The 17,197-nt window shown below is 47.0% G+C and overlaps 1 protein-coding gene across 2 annotated transcripts in view; it reads right to left on the bottom strand.

Annotated features, from left to right (window-relative positions):
- Positions 1-11,608: 11,608 nt before the first annotated feature.
- NCKIPSD (NCK interacting protein with SH3 domain) overlaps positions 11,609-17,197 on the bottom strand; it is a 101,200-nt gene continuing 95,611 nt past the window's right edge. For both annotated transcript variants that reach the window (XM_084633052.1, XM_084633051.1), the window contains exons 11-13: positions 16,745-16,837; positions 14,271-14,443; positions 11,609-13,324 (exon numbers count right to left, since the gene is read on the bottom strand). In XM_084633052.1, the coding sequence (XP_084489178.1) occupies positions 13,121-13,324; positions 14,271-14,443; positions 16,745-16,837 (470 nt within the window). In that variant the 3' untranslated portion in view covers positions 11,609-13,120. The remainder of the gene's footprint in view (positions 13,325-14,270; positions 14,444-16,744; positions 16,838-17,197) is intronic.

Consider the following 17,197-nt stretch of genomic DNA (forward strand, 5'->3'; position numbering starts at 1 on the left):
CAAAAGTTGTGTCACTCGGGTGTGTTTTTTCACATCCCTGAGCGACATATTTTGCCAATGTAAGTGGCAGTGTAGACATGGCTCTCGGCTGACCACTGTGCCAGATTATTTTGGGGTCTTGTGCACTATGGAAATTGGGAGTCCCCCACCTTAACTCAATTTTGCCTGGTTACTCCCCTCATGTCAGAGGTCCGGCCAGGACAAATGTGAGCAGCACTGTAGCCCTGTGTGCCAGGTCACAACGCTACTCATTCAGATTTGTCTAGCTGCTCCTTCGGCACGAAGAGGGACACTCAGGCTAAACCGGAGTGACATTGAGCCAGGTTGCAATGCCACCCACCCAGATCTGGTGCTTGGGGGGTCCTCCTGATCTGGGGGCCCAACAGAAGTGCACTGAATGCACACTGGGTAATTTGGGCTATCAGAAATCTTCTCATAGAGCTATTCAAACTGTGATCAAGATACCTCGCAACTTTCTCTTTGATAAATTAAATAGATCAAGCCTTTTCAGTCTCTCACTCTGCAAAGCTGGTTTTCTAAATTTTGAGTCGAATAGCTGGTGGACCTGTCCCTCTTATTTTTACTGAGAGTAGAGCTAGAATATTTATATCATTTTATCAAAAAACAAAACAAAACATGTATTGGAATTAAAAAGTACAAAGAAGAGCCACAAAAAAAGATTAGGGGTTTGGAACTGCTTCCATATAAGGAGAGATTATAAAGTCTGGGATTGTTTAGGTTGGAAAAGAGACAACTGAGAGGTTTATAAAATCATGAATGGTATGGAGAAAGTGACTAAGGAAATATTATTTACCCCTTCACATAACATGAAGCAGGGGTCACCCAATGAAATTGATAGGCAGTTGGTTTAAAACAAACAGAAGGAAGTATTTCTTCACACAACACACAGACAACCTCTGGATCTCGTTGCCAGGGGATTTTGTGAGGGCCAAAAGTATAAGTTCAAAGAAGAATTAGGTAAATTCATGGAGGATAAGTCCATTAATGGCCATTAGTCAAGATGGTCAGGGATGCAACCCCATTACAGGGGAGTCCCTAAGCCTCTGACTGCTAGCTTCTGGGTCTGGAGGACAGGGGATGCATCACTAAATAAATTGCCCTCTTCTGTTCACTCCCTCTGAAGAATCTGGCACTGGCCCCTGTTGGAATACAAGATACTGGACAAGATGGATCATTGGTCTGACCCATTATGGCCATTCTTATGTCTTAGGTTAGATCTGTTCTTGCTTGTGGGGCATTTTATTGTATTTTGGATGACACCCTTAGAAGCCCAAATATACTTGCAATGCATTTGGCAAACACCAATTCACAACCACCCCATTTCCACCTTTGTCCAACCAGCCATGGCCCCAGATTCCTTACTTCTTTGTACTCATACCAAGGATGGCTGCAGAAATATGCATGGCTGCATTGATGCATTATATTTGTTCTGGTGGGAGGATGTGGACTGGGGAGCTGAAGATCACACCACTGCAGTTTAGGCTAGAGCTGATGAAGCATCTGTGTTTCATTTTACTGTAGTACTGTACTTCATTTAATATCTTGAGACCAAAGCTGTAAATTCCAGACCATTTAAAAACCAGGAGCCAGTCCCTTCCCTACTCAGAAACATCGAACAGTAGGTCCCTTATGCATTCTCACAAGTTTCCTCTGGCCTGTGCAATGTGCCCCTGACTAACTTACCAAGCTACTACTCTCCTCATTCACGTCTCTGCCCCAGACTCCTTTGGTGCTGCCCACTGAGTATTTTTAAGTGTTTTAATGTATTTTATTTTCATATTTTAAACCCCTGATTTACACAGAATAACCACATGCTCTTTTGTCTCTTCCCCTCATCCCTCCCCCAAGGTTATCACCCACAGTTCACTGTATTTTGTGTACACCGCACATGTAAACATCTTATGTCCTCTGAGAAGGGCCTCGCTTGCCATCTTGGGTGCTATAAAAATAAATCACCAAGAGCCTTTATTGCTTTTGATTTGGGAGATTTTTCATTTCTGAAATGCAAATGTGGAACAACAGGCACAGAGCTGATGCCACCATGGGGAGAGGAGATGTTACGGGGCCATGGACTTTTCCAGATAACATCCCAGTTCACACATATAGAATCATTTTACCTGCATTCACTAAGAGACTTTAGTAGGGCATTTCAGACAACACATTTATTTGTAGAAGGGTTCAGTTTCTGCTTTTCAGCAAAACAATATACATGCATAGCTCTGTCTGGTCACAAACACCGACACCCCACAGCAATAGAGGGAGTGGGAAACAAGGGGGAAATTTCAGCTTCCTTCACCAGCAACTAAAATCTAAGCAAGAACACTCACAGCACAGGGTAACTCCTAGGGATTAAAGATGGGCTGGGAAAAGGTGATGGCCCATGGAACCCCAGGGGTGATTAAGCCCAAGAAGAGAGTGTTGTCACTGCTGAAATAAGGTGCAAATAAAACTAATAAGGCCTGTTTTTTTTTTTAATGGTAAAAAAATGGCTGTTTCAAGTGGTCTTGCTAGCAAAGCTACAAGTGGCACAACTGGCACTGCAGGTTCTTGAATGCTCTCCCCGCTCTAGCTGCTTTACAATCCCTAACACGGCCACTCTCTCAGCTAGCTATTCCTAAACTTGGGCCTGTGGAACTGACGGAAACAGGCCTTTCTTAGCACAGTTTTGCCTCTTTTGTAAACCGTATTCTCCTTATGGTTATTCCACCCCAAGGCCTTTGACTCTCCCTCTCAGCAAGGCCCAGATCACAACATGCAGTTTGTACAGGCACAAAGCCATCTTCTGTATTAGGAGAACGAAAACAACCTTTAAGGAGAGAGGGCAGCTTGCCCTCGGGAAGGAAAGTGACCTCCCTTATGGCAATACAAAAGGCAGGGAACCTGCACAGAGTTGTCAAGCTTTGCTTTAGCCTAAGATCACATTTAACCCCTGTCCATCCAGAAGCCCCCAGCATGTTTAAATACGCGTCGGTCTCATCTTGCTCTCCTTAATTGGACAGCAGGCTGCTGGTATCACATTACAGAGTGCCTTGTGGGACAGCAGGGATTAGGCAGATGCGCAGCCAAGACAGACACACACGAGTCAAAACTGACAGCTCACTGGGAACTGCTTAAACACACACAGTATTTCATTTTCTGTGCAGAGGTCAGTCTGTGCAGCTGCAGTCTGGCGTTATTAGATGCTGGGATTGAGCAAGACAATTAGTGAGCATGCATATTACAAGGCAGGGATAGTCTCCCAGGGCAAAGGCACCAAAGGGGTCATAGAGCGCTTCATACCGTCTCTCAGGGGCAAGCGGGAGTAGCTTGCTGCCAGGAGAGGGAACGGGGGGTTGGGGGGGGAGCACTGAAGCAAATGATCTCACTTTGGAGAGCTCAGCAAGAGAAGAAATAACATTCTAGGGAAACAGCTGGACACGGGAAATGATAATGCGCCCTGGAACTGGGCAGCTCACTTCACCCCGGAAGACTGGTCACATTTATACCCTGCTAATCTGGGATGGGTTAGCTCACTTGTGCCAGAGCCATCGCAAGAACGTAATGAGTGTTAGGAAAGAGGAACAGAACCACTCACAGAAGCTGCCTCTGCTAGTTTTGGCGTCTTTTTGTTGTTGATCACATGGCACCAGAAAGAACTTCTCTCCCTTTTGTTTTAATAGCAGGTGAGAAGCATGTTCCCCTCCAGTATACTACAATAAGCTTCGCAGTGGTTACTAGGGAGCCATTTTGAAGATGCTTCCTGTGAGCAAGTGGTTTCCCCACCCTTCTCCAAACACCATCTCCTCAAGCTCGAGTAAGTCAGAGCTTACCCACTTCCTGGGGTGGGGCTTTAGTCACAAAAGGAACTCAAAACAAAGTAAAGTCCAACTCAGGCCTTCTCAGCCCCCAAAGTCTTCTCTATTTAGAGAGCCACTCCCATCTCCCTTCTGTCTAGCTAGGGTAGCTGCAGGCCATTGGACTGGAGATGAGGGAGGTGTATATTGAACCCATGTCTTCACTGTGTTGTGTTAACGGCTCCTGGCTGAGCTCTGTGTCGACTTTTCACAGTAAAGTGCTAAAAGGCTTGCATGAACACAGGGCAAGTAGAAGGCTTGAAGCTTTTGTCTTACTTTCTGAGTTAAGATTATAGATTTTTTTTTAAAGGAGTAAAATGCAAATGGTTGCCAGAGATGATATGTCATATTCCCTCTGGGTTTGTTCCAACCCCATAGACTCAGACTTTACGGCCAGAAGGGAACATCGGGATCATCTAGTCCGACCTCCTGCACATTGCAGGCTACAGAACCTACCCACCCACTCCTGTAATAGACCCCTAACCTCTAGATGAGTTACTGAAGTCCTCAAATAATGATTTAAAAACTGCAAGTTACAGAGACTCCATCATTTACCCTAGTTCAAGACAGCAAGTGATCTATGCCCCATGCTGCAGAAGGCAGAGAAACACCTCTCTCCCCCCCAAGCCCCTGGGTCTCTGCCCGTCTGACCTGGGGGAAAATTCCTTTGCAACCCAAAATATGGTGATCAGATAGACCCTGAGTATGTGGCCAAAACTCACCAACCAGACACCTGGGAAAGAATTTGCTGGAGTAACTCAGACTCCTCCCCATCTAGTGTCCCATCTCTGGCTGCTGGGGATATTTGCTACTAGCAGTAGCAGATCGACTGCATGTGATTGTAGACAGTTTCATCAGACCATCCCCTCTGTAAACTTATCAAGCTCAGTCTTGAAACCAGTTAGGTTTTTCCTCCCCCTGCTCCCCGTGGAAGGCTGTTCCAGTAGCAGTGCAGGGACTGAAATGGGTTTCCCTGCTGTGACTCACCCATGCTACTCAGGGGTGCTGTGACACCAACAGTAAGTAGAGAAAAGAGTCTTCAGGCTCTCAGTGCTCCAGCTGCTGATGCCAAGCCAGGGTGGAGGTCAGAGGCCTGGCTGGGAGCCCCACTCTCCTCTGCTCTCTCTGTTTCCTTGAGGGAGATGGGAACTCACTGGGCATTTTCAGGTTAGGGCCAGTCACTCTTTCCATAACTGGACAAGCTCTATGCACAGAAACAAGCTCCTCCCTCTTATGAAGACACATCAAAGGAAAGCTACAATAGCTTTATGTGCGCCCCTATTTTATTAGAACCTAAGTATTGTCTCCAGCACATGGCCAAGTTTCCCTTAACTGGAGTATTTGACTTTGCAGCCTGAGTAATGTTCTTTTAACAAGAAATGTCATTGTCAAAAGAGCCTACGGGATTCCGGCATCCACATTCCATTGAAATTCAATGGGAGTTGGGTACTTAACTCTTAGGCTCTTTGGACAATGACAACTGTAGTTTTTTGTAAGTAATATTAGCCATGGGGGTTGGGGGGGAGCTACATTGCCCTATAGCTTTTTTAAAAAATGTCTTAAACCAGGGAATCCAAAGGTTACTAATTATGAAAACACAAACACTGGAAGACTTATCTTAATGTTGTCTTTGTATCCTCAGCAGCTCGTGTGCTCTCCATGCAAGGCAGACATAAATCTTTCCCCCGTATCACAGACAGATTAAAAGTTAAATCCTCAGTAGCTTGCCTGCTCAGTCAAGGACTCACATGTGGTAGAAACTGGGAGAGACTTCAGGAGTTCCTAGCTCCTAGCCCTGTACTGATTTCTTCTCAAGTGGCACCTTCATCCCTTCCTCCTTTGGGGAGCATAGGAAATTCTCTATGGGCTGGATACAAGTCTCTCAAACTTACAGAAGTACCATGCACGCCTTAGGAGTTGTGTATGGCTCTTCTTTTCCCATCTGATGGGCGTGGATTTCCAAGCTCCTAAAGAAGCTGAGATGTGAATTTATAAGCCCTGTAGAGTGCCCAAATATAAACAATCTGCTTTTAATAACTTCCCCAACCTTCCCAAAGGCACCAGTCCTCACCAGGATCACATTAAAACAGACTGTGGAATATCTGGACCTAGCATTTTGGAGTTGTGATGAGCCATAAAATATTCAGAAAGTTTTCCCTGCAGTTGAACTACTTCATTTTTTGAACCCTCCTCTTTACAGTGTCCCGCCCAAATAATCTCAAACGTTGCATAAAACCCCTATGCTGGCCTGTGAAATTCTAGGTCAATGGGTTTTTTATTTTTTGGTGGTGTCAAAAATCAAACTTACCAGGTATGACTACAATGCACACTAAGCCCATGTTTCATTTGGGGTGCTCTTAGCATGGCAGGTCATATGTGGAGAGGTTCTCACTGATGGCTTTGTGAGAATCAGAGGGCCTGCCCCATAAATCCGAACAGTGGAAGACTCCCTGCTTAGTCTATAGGCAAACCCATCATTTTGATTAAAAGATGGAGCACAGCTCAAGCCAGCATTTAAGCAAGTTCCACAGTATTATCTACAGCTATTGTGCAGAGCACCATTTACAATTCTGTCCCCAGAGATCGGACGAAATCACTAACAGTGATGATGCTGGTCCATCAACGCAACAGCCATGCTGGAGTCTAAGAACACCCAGGGAAATGGAGGATACCAGAGTGTCACAATGGAAACAAAACATCTGTGAAGAAGGTTCACTTTGAAGTGTCTAACAAGGCAAGGAACCAAGAGAATGTAAACCTTTCAAGATGGCTTAAAGGGGGGCTCAGAGCTCCCTCAGCATCCTGCTGGTCACCAAAAGCCCATTTTGAATGAGGAAGGAGATAATTGATGCAAGCACATGGAAAGATACAGAACTCCTCTCTCAATGGCTTCTTTGGTTACAGACATCACTATAAGGCTGCATCTGATGGACAATAGCTAATGCACTATAGTCTAACTCCATTCCAGTTTCTCTGGTTAACTACATCACAACATACAGGAGACTCTACAGAACTGTGCTTACTGAAATACAAGCAAGGCTATACAAAAGCTGTCCACCTTTTTCATACAGTACCCTGGAAACCACTTATCAAACCCCGCTCTGTACAATTAGTTGTTTCTCTACAGACACTGCTGTATTTCACTATTAGGAGGAGCAGAGTGACACAGATTAGCAGACAAGCAGCTTTGATGAAGTGTATAAGGGCAGATTATCAACAGCCAGCACCAGAAGCTGCTTTGTTGAAATTTAAGTCCCAGGTTTCAGGCTGGTGTTTGACCCTGGCCTGGCAAACAAATAAATGGTTTTCCTAACCAGTCACTAATAAGTTAAACCCCACTTCATAATCCCCCCCAAATAGACTACAGTCATGGGGCTCATCTCCCCCAAAAGTGTCACGCACGTCCTGGCAGCCACTGCTCCAGTGTCTGCCACACAGGTGGACAGGGTAAAAAAATAAAGTAACAATCCTGACTGAGAAAGGAGGGGAGAGAAATTGGAGCTACACAAGTCAGAAATGGATGGACATGCTTGAGAAATCTCCAGAGGTCTTACTAAAGGAGGGGGAAGTGTAAATGTAAGTACATAACAGACACATACCCAACTAATGAGAGCCTCAGCCATCAAACTGATTGCACATCACATCACCTTAAACACAGGATTTGTGTCAAGAAATCCAATTGGAGGAGAAGTGATGCTTTAAAAAAAATTGAGGGTTTCCAAGTTTATTTGTTCTAATTACCCAGCTCATGTCACTTGGGGGGGGGGGGACTTAGAATTAGTCAGGGCAGTGGCATGGCACAACTGTTGTAATTGAATCATTCCAGACACCAAGACAAACGCAAAGGGTCATAGACCACAGATAGCTTCCCCTATGCTAGCCCCCAATGCCATTCACCAGTGAGACACAATGAAAACACAGGTTTCAGAGTAACAGCCGTGTTAGTCTGTATTCGCAAAAAGAAAAGGAGTACTTGTGGCACCTTAGAGACTAACCAATTTATTTGAGCATAAGCTTTCGTAAGCTACAGCTCACTTCATCGGATATGAAGTGAGCTGTAGCTCACGAAAGCTTATGCTCAAATAAATTGGTTAGTCTCTAAGGTGCCACAAGTACTCCCTTTCTTTTTAATGAAAACACACTAATCTGTAGAGATACTGGTCTAATAATGGCCCATTAAATATAATGAAAACTCAAGTGTGTTATCTGTGCCTGTTGCCTGCATTCAGCCTTGGCACGGCTAAACAGGCTCCAGGATAATGAGTTTACAGAGGAAAAGCTAGTTTGATTCTCTCTGATTTGCAAAGACCTTTCCTCTCACTGCAGTTACACGGATTACCTGACAGGATTCCCATTCACACAGAAACTCACTAGCTTAGGGAAACCGCACAGCCACTCACCCTCCTGGCTGAGGGCAGAGAGCCTCTCACTATGGCATCAGAGCTGAAGTGAACTCCCCCCCGGAATATGTTCTGCTCCTTCACTTCAGTGATCTCCTGTTGTATAGAAGGGTCAGACTTTCCCATCCCATCACTGTTCCCTTCCATTTCCTCCCATGTGTGCAAGTGGATCCTGTTTCATGATGTTTATTATCAGCTGGTCATATTGCCCAATCCCTCCCCATCTGCCATCCCACCCGCTCCACCCCGCCCACCGAGATCCAGGGAATGCCCAACAGAAAAGTTTTGGGCATCAAAAGAATCCTTCAGCTCACATCAATCCAAACAGCAGCCTCCATCACCCTGATCCTCAGGCTGCCCCCAAGCAGGTGGCTGGAGTTCCCTCCGCAACGTGGGGACCTGGTGCACTCTAATGCTCCAGGAAGCACCAGCGCTGTCTTGGCTGGAGTCCTTGGCACAAGGGGCGGGGGGGGGGGGCGGTGTTGAGAAGAGCTTCCTGCACCAGAAGCATCAACTCTCTGTGCAGGAGCATCTGCCTCAGCTCAAGTGCTCCAGCTGGGCAGAGGTCAACAGCTCCTAACTCAGGGTGAGAGGAGAGCCTTGAAGCCAGTACTGTGGGTGTCACAGCAGCCTGGCAGGGGACCAGGAGCCAACAGGTGAAGTGGCAACTCAATGTACTAATACCCAGAGACAAGTGCATTGGGAAACCGACACTTGGGGGAACCCTCTATTGTGCTGGCAACAGCGCAGGGTATTTCACTGGTGACGCTGCCCCACTGGGCTGAGCAGAGTCTGTTCCAATGTGGGCAACATTAGCACCAAGTCCGGCACTCAGCCAGCTTGGCTGACTCAGGCTGTAGCTTTGAGGGTTTACCTGTCACAGCACCCCAGGCTAGCCTTGAGGCAGACTGACAGTGGTCTCTTTGGGGTTCCTCAAGAATGGCTTGAGGGTAACTGCTCACATTTGATCAGTGCTGAGGGAGGCACCTGCAGATTTGTCCAACATCCCCCCCCCCCCAACCCCAGTGGATCTCTGGCTTCAGTTTGGTGGCTCCAGCCCTGTGAGAGTTCAAACAGTGAAGAGAAGGAGCATTTTCCTGTGACTTTGTTTTATTTCCTTCATTCAGCTTCCAAGTCCACAGGACGAGCTTCCTTGCATGTAGCATTTCCAAGGTGCAATAGGGCCATTAATCAATCTTTTATATTGCCATGTTCCTTGATGGCCCATCTAACTTTGATAGCTTCTGGATGGGCAAGGGGACTATTCCCATGCCTGGGTTCACAAGTTCAGAGCAAACATTCTCAGTTATAAGGCAAAACTTATGTATTTTCTTTAGTGGGAATCCCAACATTACAAGTAAGATTAATGCATGCAGCACTTCACAAGCATTTCATAGAGTCTAAACACCAAAGACATTCTAAGACTAATGTGTCCAGTTTTGGGCCCCACACTTCAAGAAGGATGTGGATAAATTGGAAAGAGTCCAGCGAAGGGCAACAAAAATGATTAGGGGACTGGAACACATGAGTTATGAGGAGAGGCTGAGGGAGCTGGGATTGTTTAGCCTGCAGAAGAGAAGAATGAGGGGGGATTTGATAGCTGCTTTCAACTACCTGAAAGGGGGTTCCAAAGAGGATGGCTCTAGACTGTTCTCAATGGTAGCAGATGACAGAACGAGGAGTAATGGTCTCAAGTTGCAGTGGGGGAGGTTTAGATTGGATATTAGGAAAAACTTTTTCACTAAGAGGGTGGTGAAACACTGGAATGCGTTACCTAGGGAGGTGGTAGAATCTCCTTCCTTAGAGGTTTTTAAGGTCAGGCTTGACAAAGCCCTGGCTGGGATGATTTAACTGGGAATTGGTCCTGCTTTGAGCAGGGGGTTGGACTAGATGACCTTCTGGGGTCCCTTCCAACCCTGATATTCTATGATTCTAATACCTATTTTGATCAAAACAAACATACAGATGAGCTGGTCTGGTCTCCAGCTAGGAGTTTGTCTGTTCTTAGCTAATGCCTGCAGCCTGGGCACGAGCTGGCATCTGGCCTCCCAGCATCCTGGAGACTTGCAGGCACCAGCGGCCAGAACGCTGGCTCCGCTCCAGGGACTGCATCTGTCCTATTGCAGCGTTGCCTCCTCGCTCCTCACAGCTCCATATTTTCTTCCCCTCTTGCTAACTTTCTCCAGACACAGGAGCCACTGCCCACCTCCTGTGGAGCAGGGACCCGATCTAGCAGCCACCGCTGCCTCCAGCTGTGGAGGGGGAGCGGGTCTCTTCCTGACTCGCTCTGATGCCCAGACCTGCCAGCCCAAGCACGTGGAATGAATCAGAGGAGGGCAACTGTCCCCCTACTGACATAGCTCCTCTGGAGGGTACCATTCAAGAAGGGGGGCTTGCAGGTGAGCCCCAGGCTCTGGTAAGTTTTGCCCCAACTCAGAGGGGCTGAAACTGAAAGGAATTACCATGATGCAAGCCTAGAACAGCCTTCAGGAGCCCAATGTTCAGAGTACCAGCCAAACGAGTCCTACCTCCAAGGCAACTGTGGAAGGTTTCACCATAGCAGAGTCAACACATACGCTTTCTATCAGACAGTATTCTAACGAGCACCTCATAATGAGGCTAGAGCAACCCCTCCTCACCACCTCATTCTTACCTACCCCATGGGAAGGGTTGAGGGTTTGGTAACAGGTATACAGCTAGCTTCAACAGCAGAAGCTTGATTCCTTAGTGCTTAATAAAGACAGTTCAAAATCCTGTGACGCATGATGCCAGGTGAAACGGAAGCTCTGCTGGAAGAAGACTGAAGTTGTGTGTGTTGTAGGATGTGAATTGCAACTCTAAGCAAATGCTTAATCTATCGGAGAGATATTTTGCAGGCTATTGATTGCAATGTGGCTTGCACCAAAGGTGACAGAGACAGGATGGCTTGTTGCTGCTCTCCATTCCATGGCTTTACCTGGTCCAGGCTGGGCAGAGTCCTTTCATTGGAACCTCCTCCCCAACACTGTCCCTCAGATGTTTACTCCTTCTGACTCCCATCAGAAACTCCCAGAGGCCAGAACAGTTAGCTCTCCCCATTTCTGCCTATCCTTTCATTGAGATGGGGTAGGGGAGTTGGGTTTATGTATTTCCCTGCCTGAGACTCTGGTGTCTGAAAATCAACTCTTGAATTACAGTAATTCCCATTTAAAAAGATTAGCAACCGTATACTTTGCACTAACATTTAGTTAACACAAAACCAAGGATAGGGTTCACACCATTTTGCACTGGCCTTTCCTCAGTCCCCACAATAAGGATATAACACAGTCTCAGACAGTAATCAAATGCAGTAGGCAACAGAAGTGTTCTCAGGAGCCCAGCGTTTAAGACGTTTTTATTCCGTTGTGTTACATTTACGTTATTTATTACCAAAATACAGCTCCCTTTTGACATTCAGACATTTTGATAGGGAAAATAGATTTATTTCTAACAGGGTTGTTCGTTAGCCTTGAATGCTCCAACGCTGATTTCATGATCCACTCATCCTCTTTAGGCTGCAGGGCCTTCCTGGGCTTCACACTCACATCGCACTTAGGGCCCAAGCCCTCACCACACAGACTTCAAGTTTCGCTCATTCATCTGCTAATAACCAGTTGCCTAAGTATTCCCAGTTTCATTTCTAATGGCTTCTACACAAAACACTGCAAAGCTCCAGCAAAGGAGAGCAATCACTTATGCAGTGCTTGTGCATAGCAACAGATATTACAGACCCATGTTAGCTTGTGACCACATCCGTAAGATATAAATAAGAAACAGATTAATCCATTGTTAGAGACCTAGAGAAAATATAGCAGGTTCTCCACACCTGTGAATATTCACAAGCAGAACTACTGGACATCAGGCTCAAGCAACCTTCAGGCCACTGGCACACGGAGAGGAGGTACAGCTAGGCAGAACCAATCGCTACTAAGCTCAAGGCAAGAAATCCGAAGGTTTTAAGAACAGAGCACCCCATGCTCCTAGCTACAAATACACACCTCTGTGTGGCGCACCAGAGGCTGGGAAGACACTAGGAGACAAGCTGCAGGTTTCAGTTAGCATGACACACCTTAGCACTGTGTCTAGGCCAGAGGCCTCTGAAAAGAATAACGTTGCCTGGACAACTGTTACTGTTCTGCCGGCACAGTGTGAGAGAATCTCTGATTTAATCATCACTATGTAAAGAAGACTGGAAAAAGCAGCTGCTTGACTCGGCTGTTAGGACCCCAGTTGGTGGGTTGTAACCCAGAGAGCAAGCAAAAGGCTCACCAGACACAGTAGTGAAGATGCAGTTAGCTATCCCCTTTTGCCAGGACTGCAGCATATTTGCACTAGGAGCAGAAAACAAAACAGATGTTACGAAAGCTTCTTCCAAACACTGGCCTACTCCACTTGGTAACTGCAGGGAGAGATGTGTACAGGGACAAAGGACACTCTATGGCAAAGGCTTTTTAATTCGGGACCGCAGACCCCAGAACAGCTAAACATCCAAAGCTATCCAGCATCCAGGTTGGTAAGTCCCTCACAAGCTCTGTGTCCCCTCCCGTTAACAATACCCACACAGCTGACGAATGCCTTCCTGTCCCAGTCAGAGCATGACCCTTGTGCAAATTGCCCTCTTCCATTCAAGGTAACAACTCTCATAAAGGGCCAGACCTCAGGAGTGCCCTGAAAATGCATTCTGCTGGGGTGTTCTATTGCTGACACTTCTACAGGGCCTGTCTGAACCCTAGGCCTCACCCGGAGGAATAATAAGTATAAGCAGCACTGGAAGGGGATGTGGAGAAGTGTCAACATGAGATATTTTTGTTCCAAGTGGCTCTCTCAGTCCAATCCGATGGTCTGGAATTAGCTGGTTCCTGGAGACATTTCTGGGAACTCCTTATACATTTCCCAGATGATCATTTTGTCCATCTGGCACTGCTGCCCCTCTTCTTCCTCAGCCAAAATGCGCTGCAAGGTACCTTGCAGGTCAGAAAGACGATGCTGATGCTGCAGGTAGGATGTGGAACGCATGATCGCATGCATTAGAGACAGATACTCCATCCTCAGCTGCAGTGGGGGGAGACAGAGCACAATGCAGTATTTAAATGAGATAAACAAGTGTTCCAGATTCCAAAAAGCATTAACACTGGAACAGCTGCTGCTGTGTTACCATCAGGAGTGAGATTCCATCATAAGCACCGGCTTTTCTGTGGGACTCATTAATATCTATGGAATCTTGATGCTCTTCCCAGAGCAAATTACAACAGTTACATCAACAGACCCCATTCATCTACTTTTAGTGAGGGGGATAAAGCAAGGAACTCCTTTTCCCTTGGAAGTCCCCAGAGGGAAGGGACAGCAGCCAGTAACCCAGGCTGGGGAGTGAACCCACCAACTGAAACTTCGAGAAACGTTTCTCATAGGTAAGCTCTTCCTACATCTTTCTGTGAGTGGATGGAGGATGGATGGGGCAAATTTTCATGCCTTTCCCTATTCACAGCTGATCCTGGCATCCTGATCACTGTAGTGGTCCCAAGGGCTGGAACACCTGATCCGACAGCAATGTGGGGGCTCTGTGAGGTACAGAGAATTGGCAACAACTCCCTAAAAGGAGCCTTCAGTCAAGTACCTGGACTGTGTCATTCCTCCAGCTGCTACAAGGGCAGACTGGGCTTGCCTCACTCTCTGGTCCTGTTGCTGAGGAGTGCAAGCCGGCCTATAGTTGCTGAGTTAACAATGGGCCATGGGACTCCAAGAAGTCCCTATGTGTTGCTTGGTCTAAGGCCAGCTCTACCAAGCAGGCTGAGGACAGGAAAGAAAAGGGATCCAGAAATCACTGATTACTCTATTCCAGAGCACCCATTACTCACCTGGGCCATTTTGCTTCACTGCTAGAACCTGCCGCCTCCTCCCCTCCCCACCATGGCTTGGGTAGCAAGAAGCCTTCTCTTCCATTGCACTGGAAAGCTCCCTTCCTCCCCAGGTCCCAGCCCTAGTCCCTCTGGCTCAGCACCTTGTCTCCAGGGGAGAGATCTGCAATCTGCCGCACCGTTATGTCGATCATCACCATCATGTCCGTGTGGTAGAAGATGTTTGCGGTATCTTTGCTGGCAAAGACGTCCTGAAGGAACTTCAGCACCGAATGTGGAGGCTGAGGCTGGTGTTTGAAGATACAAACCGGATCATCTGGGGGCCAAGCCGGGGAAGGGATGAAGGCAGGTTGTCATAGAAAAAAGGTCTGTGTTAAAATCTACAGTCAACATTTGTTCAAGTCCTGTATCCACCTTCTTTGGGGTGAATCTCTGCACCAGGACTTGAGCTCCACGTGCCTTACTGAGGATGTTTTCCCTGACCTAAGACAGCTACTCCAAAGCACTAGTTCAGACACTACGCCATGCCTGGTAGCTGTGAATACTGGGAGAGCACTGGTGAGCACAGTGCCTAATTCAGGGCAGCATAATTGGGATGACAGCTCTGCAGGGCACTGAGCTGAGACCAAACTCATATTAGTCTAAGTATTAATCATTATTTGTGTTTCACTAACACATCACAGGGAAAGCTCATTACTTCAGCACCACCCAGTGCTCCTCAGAACTTGCTGGCCTCCCTGAGCAGCTACACTCATTTTCTTCTCCCTGGTATATTATTTTGGTGCAAAACCCCCTCAACAGCCCCCAGTCCAGCCGAGCTTGTATCTGAAATGAGCTTCACCATGGAGACCAGCCTAATAACCTATGTGGAAGCAAGAAAATAATAAACGCCTCCAGGTGTAAATAGGCCAACAGCATCTCCGCTCTCTTCAGAGCGAAATATTCATACACATCCCAGAGAGGCTTCTGAAGTGCACTGGCCCCTCTCCTCTGCCTTAGGGGAAGGAGGAAGCTGAAGTCTCCCCCAAAAGATTATTGCTACCAAAGGGTCTCAACTCCTGCTGTTTTTCTGCAGCCACTCAGGGTGAGGTGGTAGCATTAGGTAATCAGGCAGTGAAAGAGTTAAGTAAAGGCTTTGGAAGGAAGTCAGGTGGACAGCATGGAGGCTATATGCAAGTGTGACTGATGTTGTCCAAAGACCATGATTTACAACCCTGAAAAGAACTGAAGCCAGAGAAAAGAACCAAGTATCACAGACACAGGAGAGGTTATTTAACAGCACGTCAACAAAACAAAGCGAAGGCAGCAGGGCCCCAGTGCTCCAGAAGGTATTAAAAAGTACAATGCAGTGGCAGATAAACAGGTAGAAATACTTGACATTGTGCTGACTGGGAGCTGAGCTTTATGGGATTTCAATGATCTGCTTTACAAATACAGTGGATTTAATGCTATACTGGATCTGGCAAATCAGGTGGGTGATTTGAAAAGGGAAAGTGTACCTGTAAGCAATGTTCTTTGAGAACAGTATTCCCTCTAGACCCACCATCTGGGGCACCTGCTCCCCAGCATGGGCCATCAGAGAAGTGATTCAGAGCTCGACAGACGAGAAAGGCAGGCAGATCTTGGCATGTGGGGTACAGAATACCATTTCAGGAGGGCCAAGACGACAAGGGAAAAACTGGATTCCATTCTCAGGAGGAGAGAACGCTGCTGTGCCACAAGTAGGCTCAGCAGAGTTCAATTGTTAGAGTTTTCTAATCGTGAAGAATTTTTATTGATTCTTATTTTTAAGATTTTTTTCCTTTTTTAAACTATATTTATTTCCATGGTAGTTGGGGGTAGGGCTGGGGTTAGGGCAGTGTTGACAGCTGGGCTGCAGGGGGCTCCCTGTGTGGCTGGGAGGCTCAAGACACCGGGGTACAGGGGAGGCTGTGGTCATCCTGGCTCAGCAGAGGGCTCCCTGCATGGCCACTGGGCTGGTGACACCCAATCCCTGCAGGCACAAGGTGTGGGGAAGGCTGGGGTTCTGGACCAGTGGAGCAGGGACTCCCAGCCAGGACTGCAAGGAGAAGGATGAGCCCTTGGCTCCTGGGGAGGCAATCCCACTGCTGAATGGCTCCTGCCAGCAGATGGTCCTGCAGTTCTGGCTGGTGAGTGAGTGGGGATGGGCACACCTGATCTCTGCAGCATGCCCACATGTAAGCAATTGATTCTTTTAGTCAATTTCAGCATTGGCTGAAATGGACTTTTACCTACAGTTCTCAATTAAAACCGAATCCTGCCAAGCCTAGCCTAGCCATTCCCACAAAAGGCTGCACTAATCTCAGCTCATGGGGACTGGCTTGCAAGAGAACATCAGTCCACCTGCTGTTATTAGTTACTTAGCAGATGTCATCAGCAGGGCTTTATTTCAGACAGTTTTTTCCTCAGGAATGCAGCCCTGTCCACCTCACAGTGTATGAGCGCAGCAAATCTTAGTGAAGCCATGAGCTCATCTGCCAGCCACCCCCTCTAACTCTCTGACCTCTCAATGATATCAGCCTCAGCTCTCTAGCTCTGTGCTGCCATTAACCTTTCCCACCTGCTGGGAATGTAATAAAGTTGCAGAAACACTCACCTCCCCTGTTCAGTAGCAACAGCACCTTCTCTGTGAAGGTCTTGACATTGGAGTGCTTGCTCACTGTAGTCATGATCACGTTGTGTTCTGGCACTAAGAGATGAAACAGGCTCACTTGCAATGACAGATCTCTTTGCAACACATTTCGGGTTGGATTAAGTGAGCAGCAAAGGAAAAGAAACAAAATGCTAAGCCTGTCTTCACACCACTGATGTGGGAATCTTTGGGGTGTCACAACCATTGCTGTGCTCAGAATGAGAATGTCAGAGGGTTGGACAGAAAATCGCCTCCAAATTTAATACATAAACACTGGAATTTACACTTTCTATTTCCCCCTGGTGAGCTGGCTTGCTGCTGGCTCCCATCCAGGGGATCAGAGCAGCCTTTGGAATACTCTGCAAGGCTTTACACTCAAACATTACCTCCATTCTGTTTTAGATCCAACACTTGAAA

This window comes from Lepidochelys olivacea (assembly GCF_965140295.1).
Source record: "Lepidochelys olivacea isolate rLepOli2 genome assembly, chromosome: 7".
In the NCBI taxonomy this organism is placed as follows: Eukaryota; Metazoa; Chordata; order Testudines; family Cheloniidae; genus Lepidochelys; species Lepidochelys olivacea.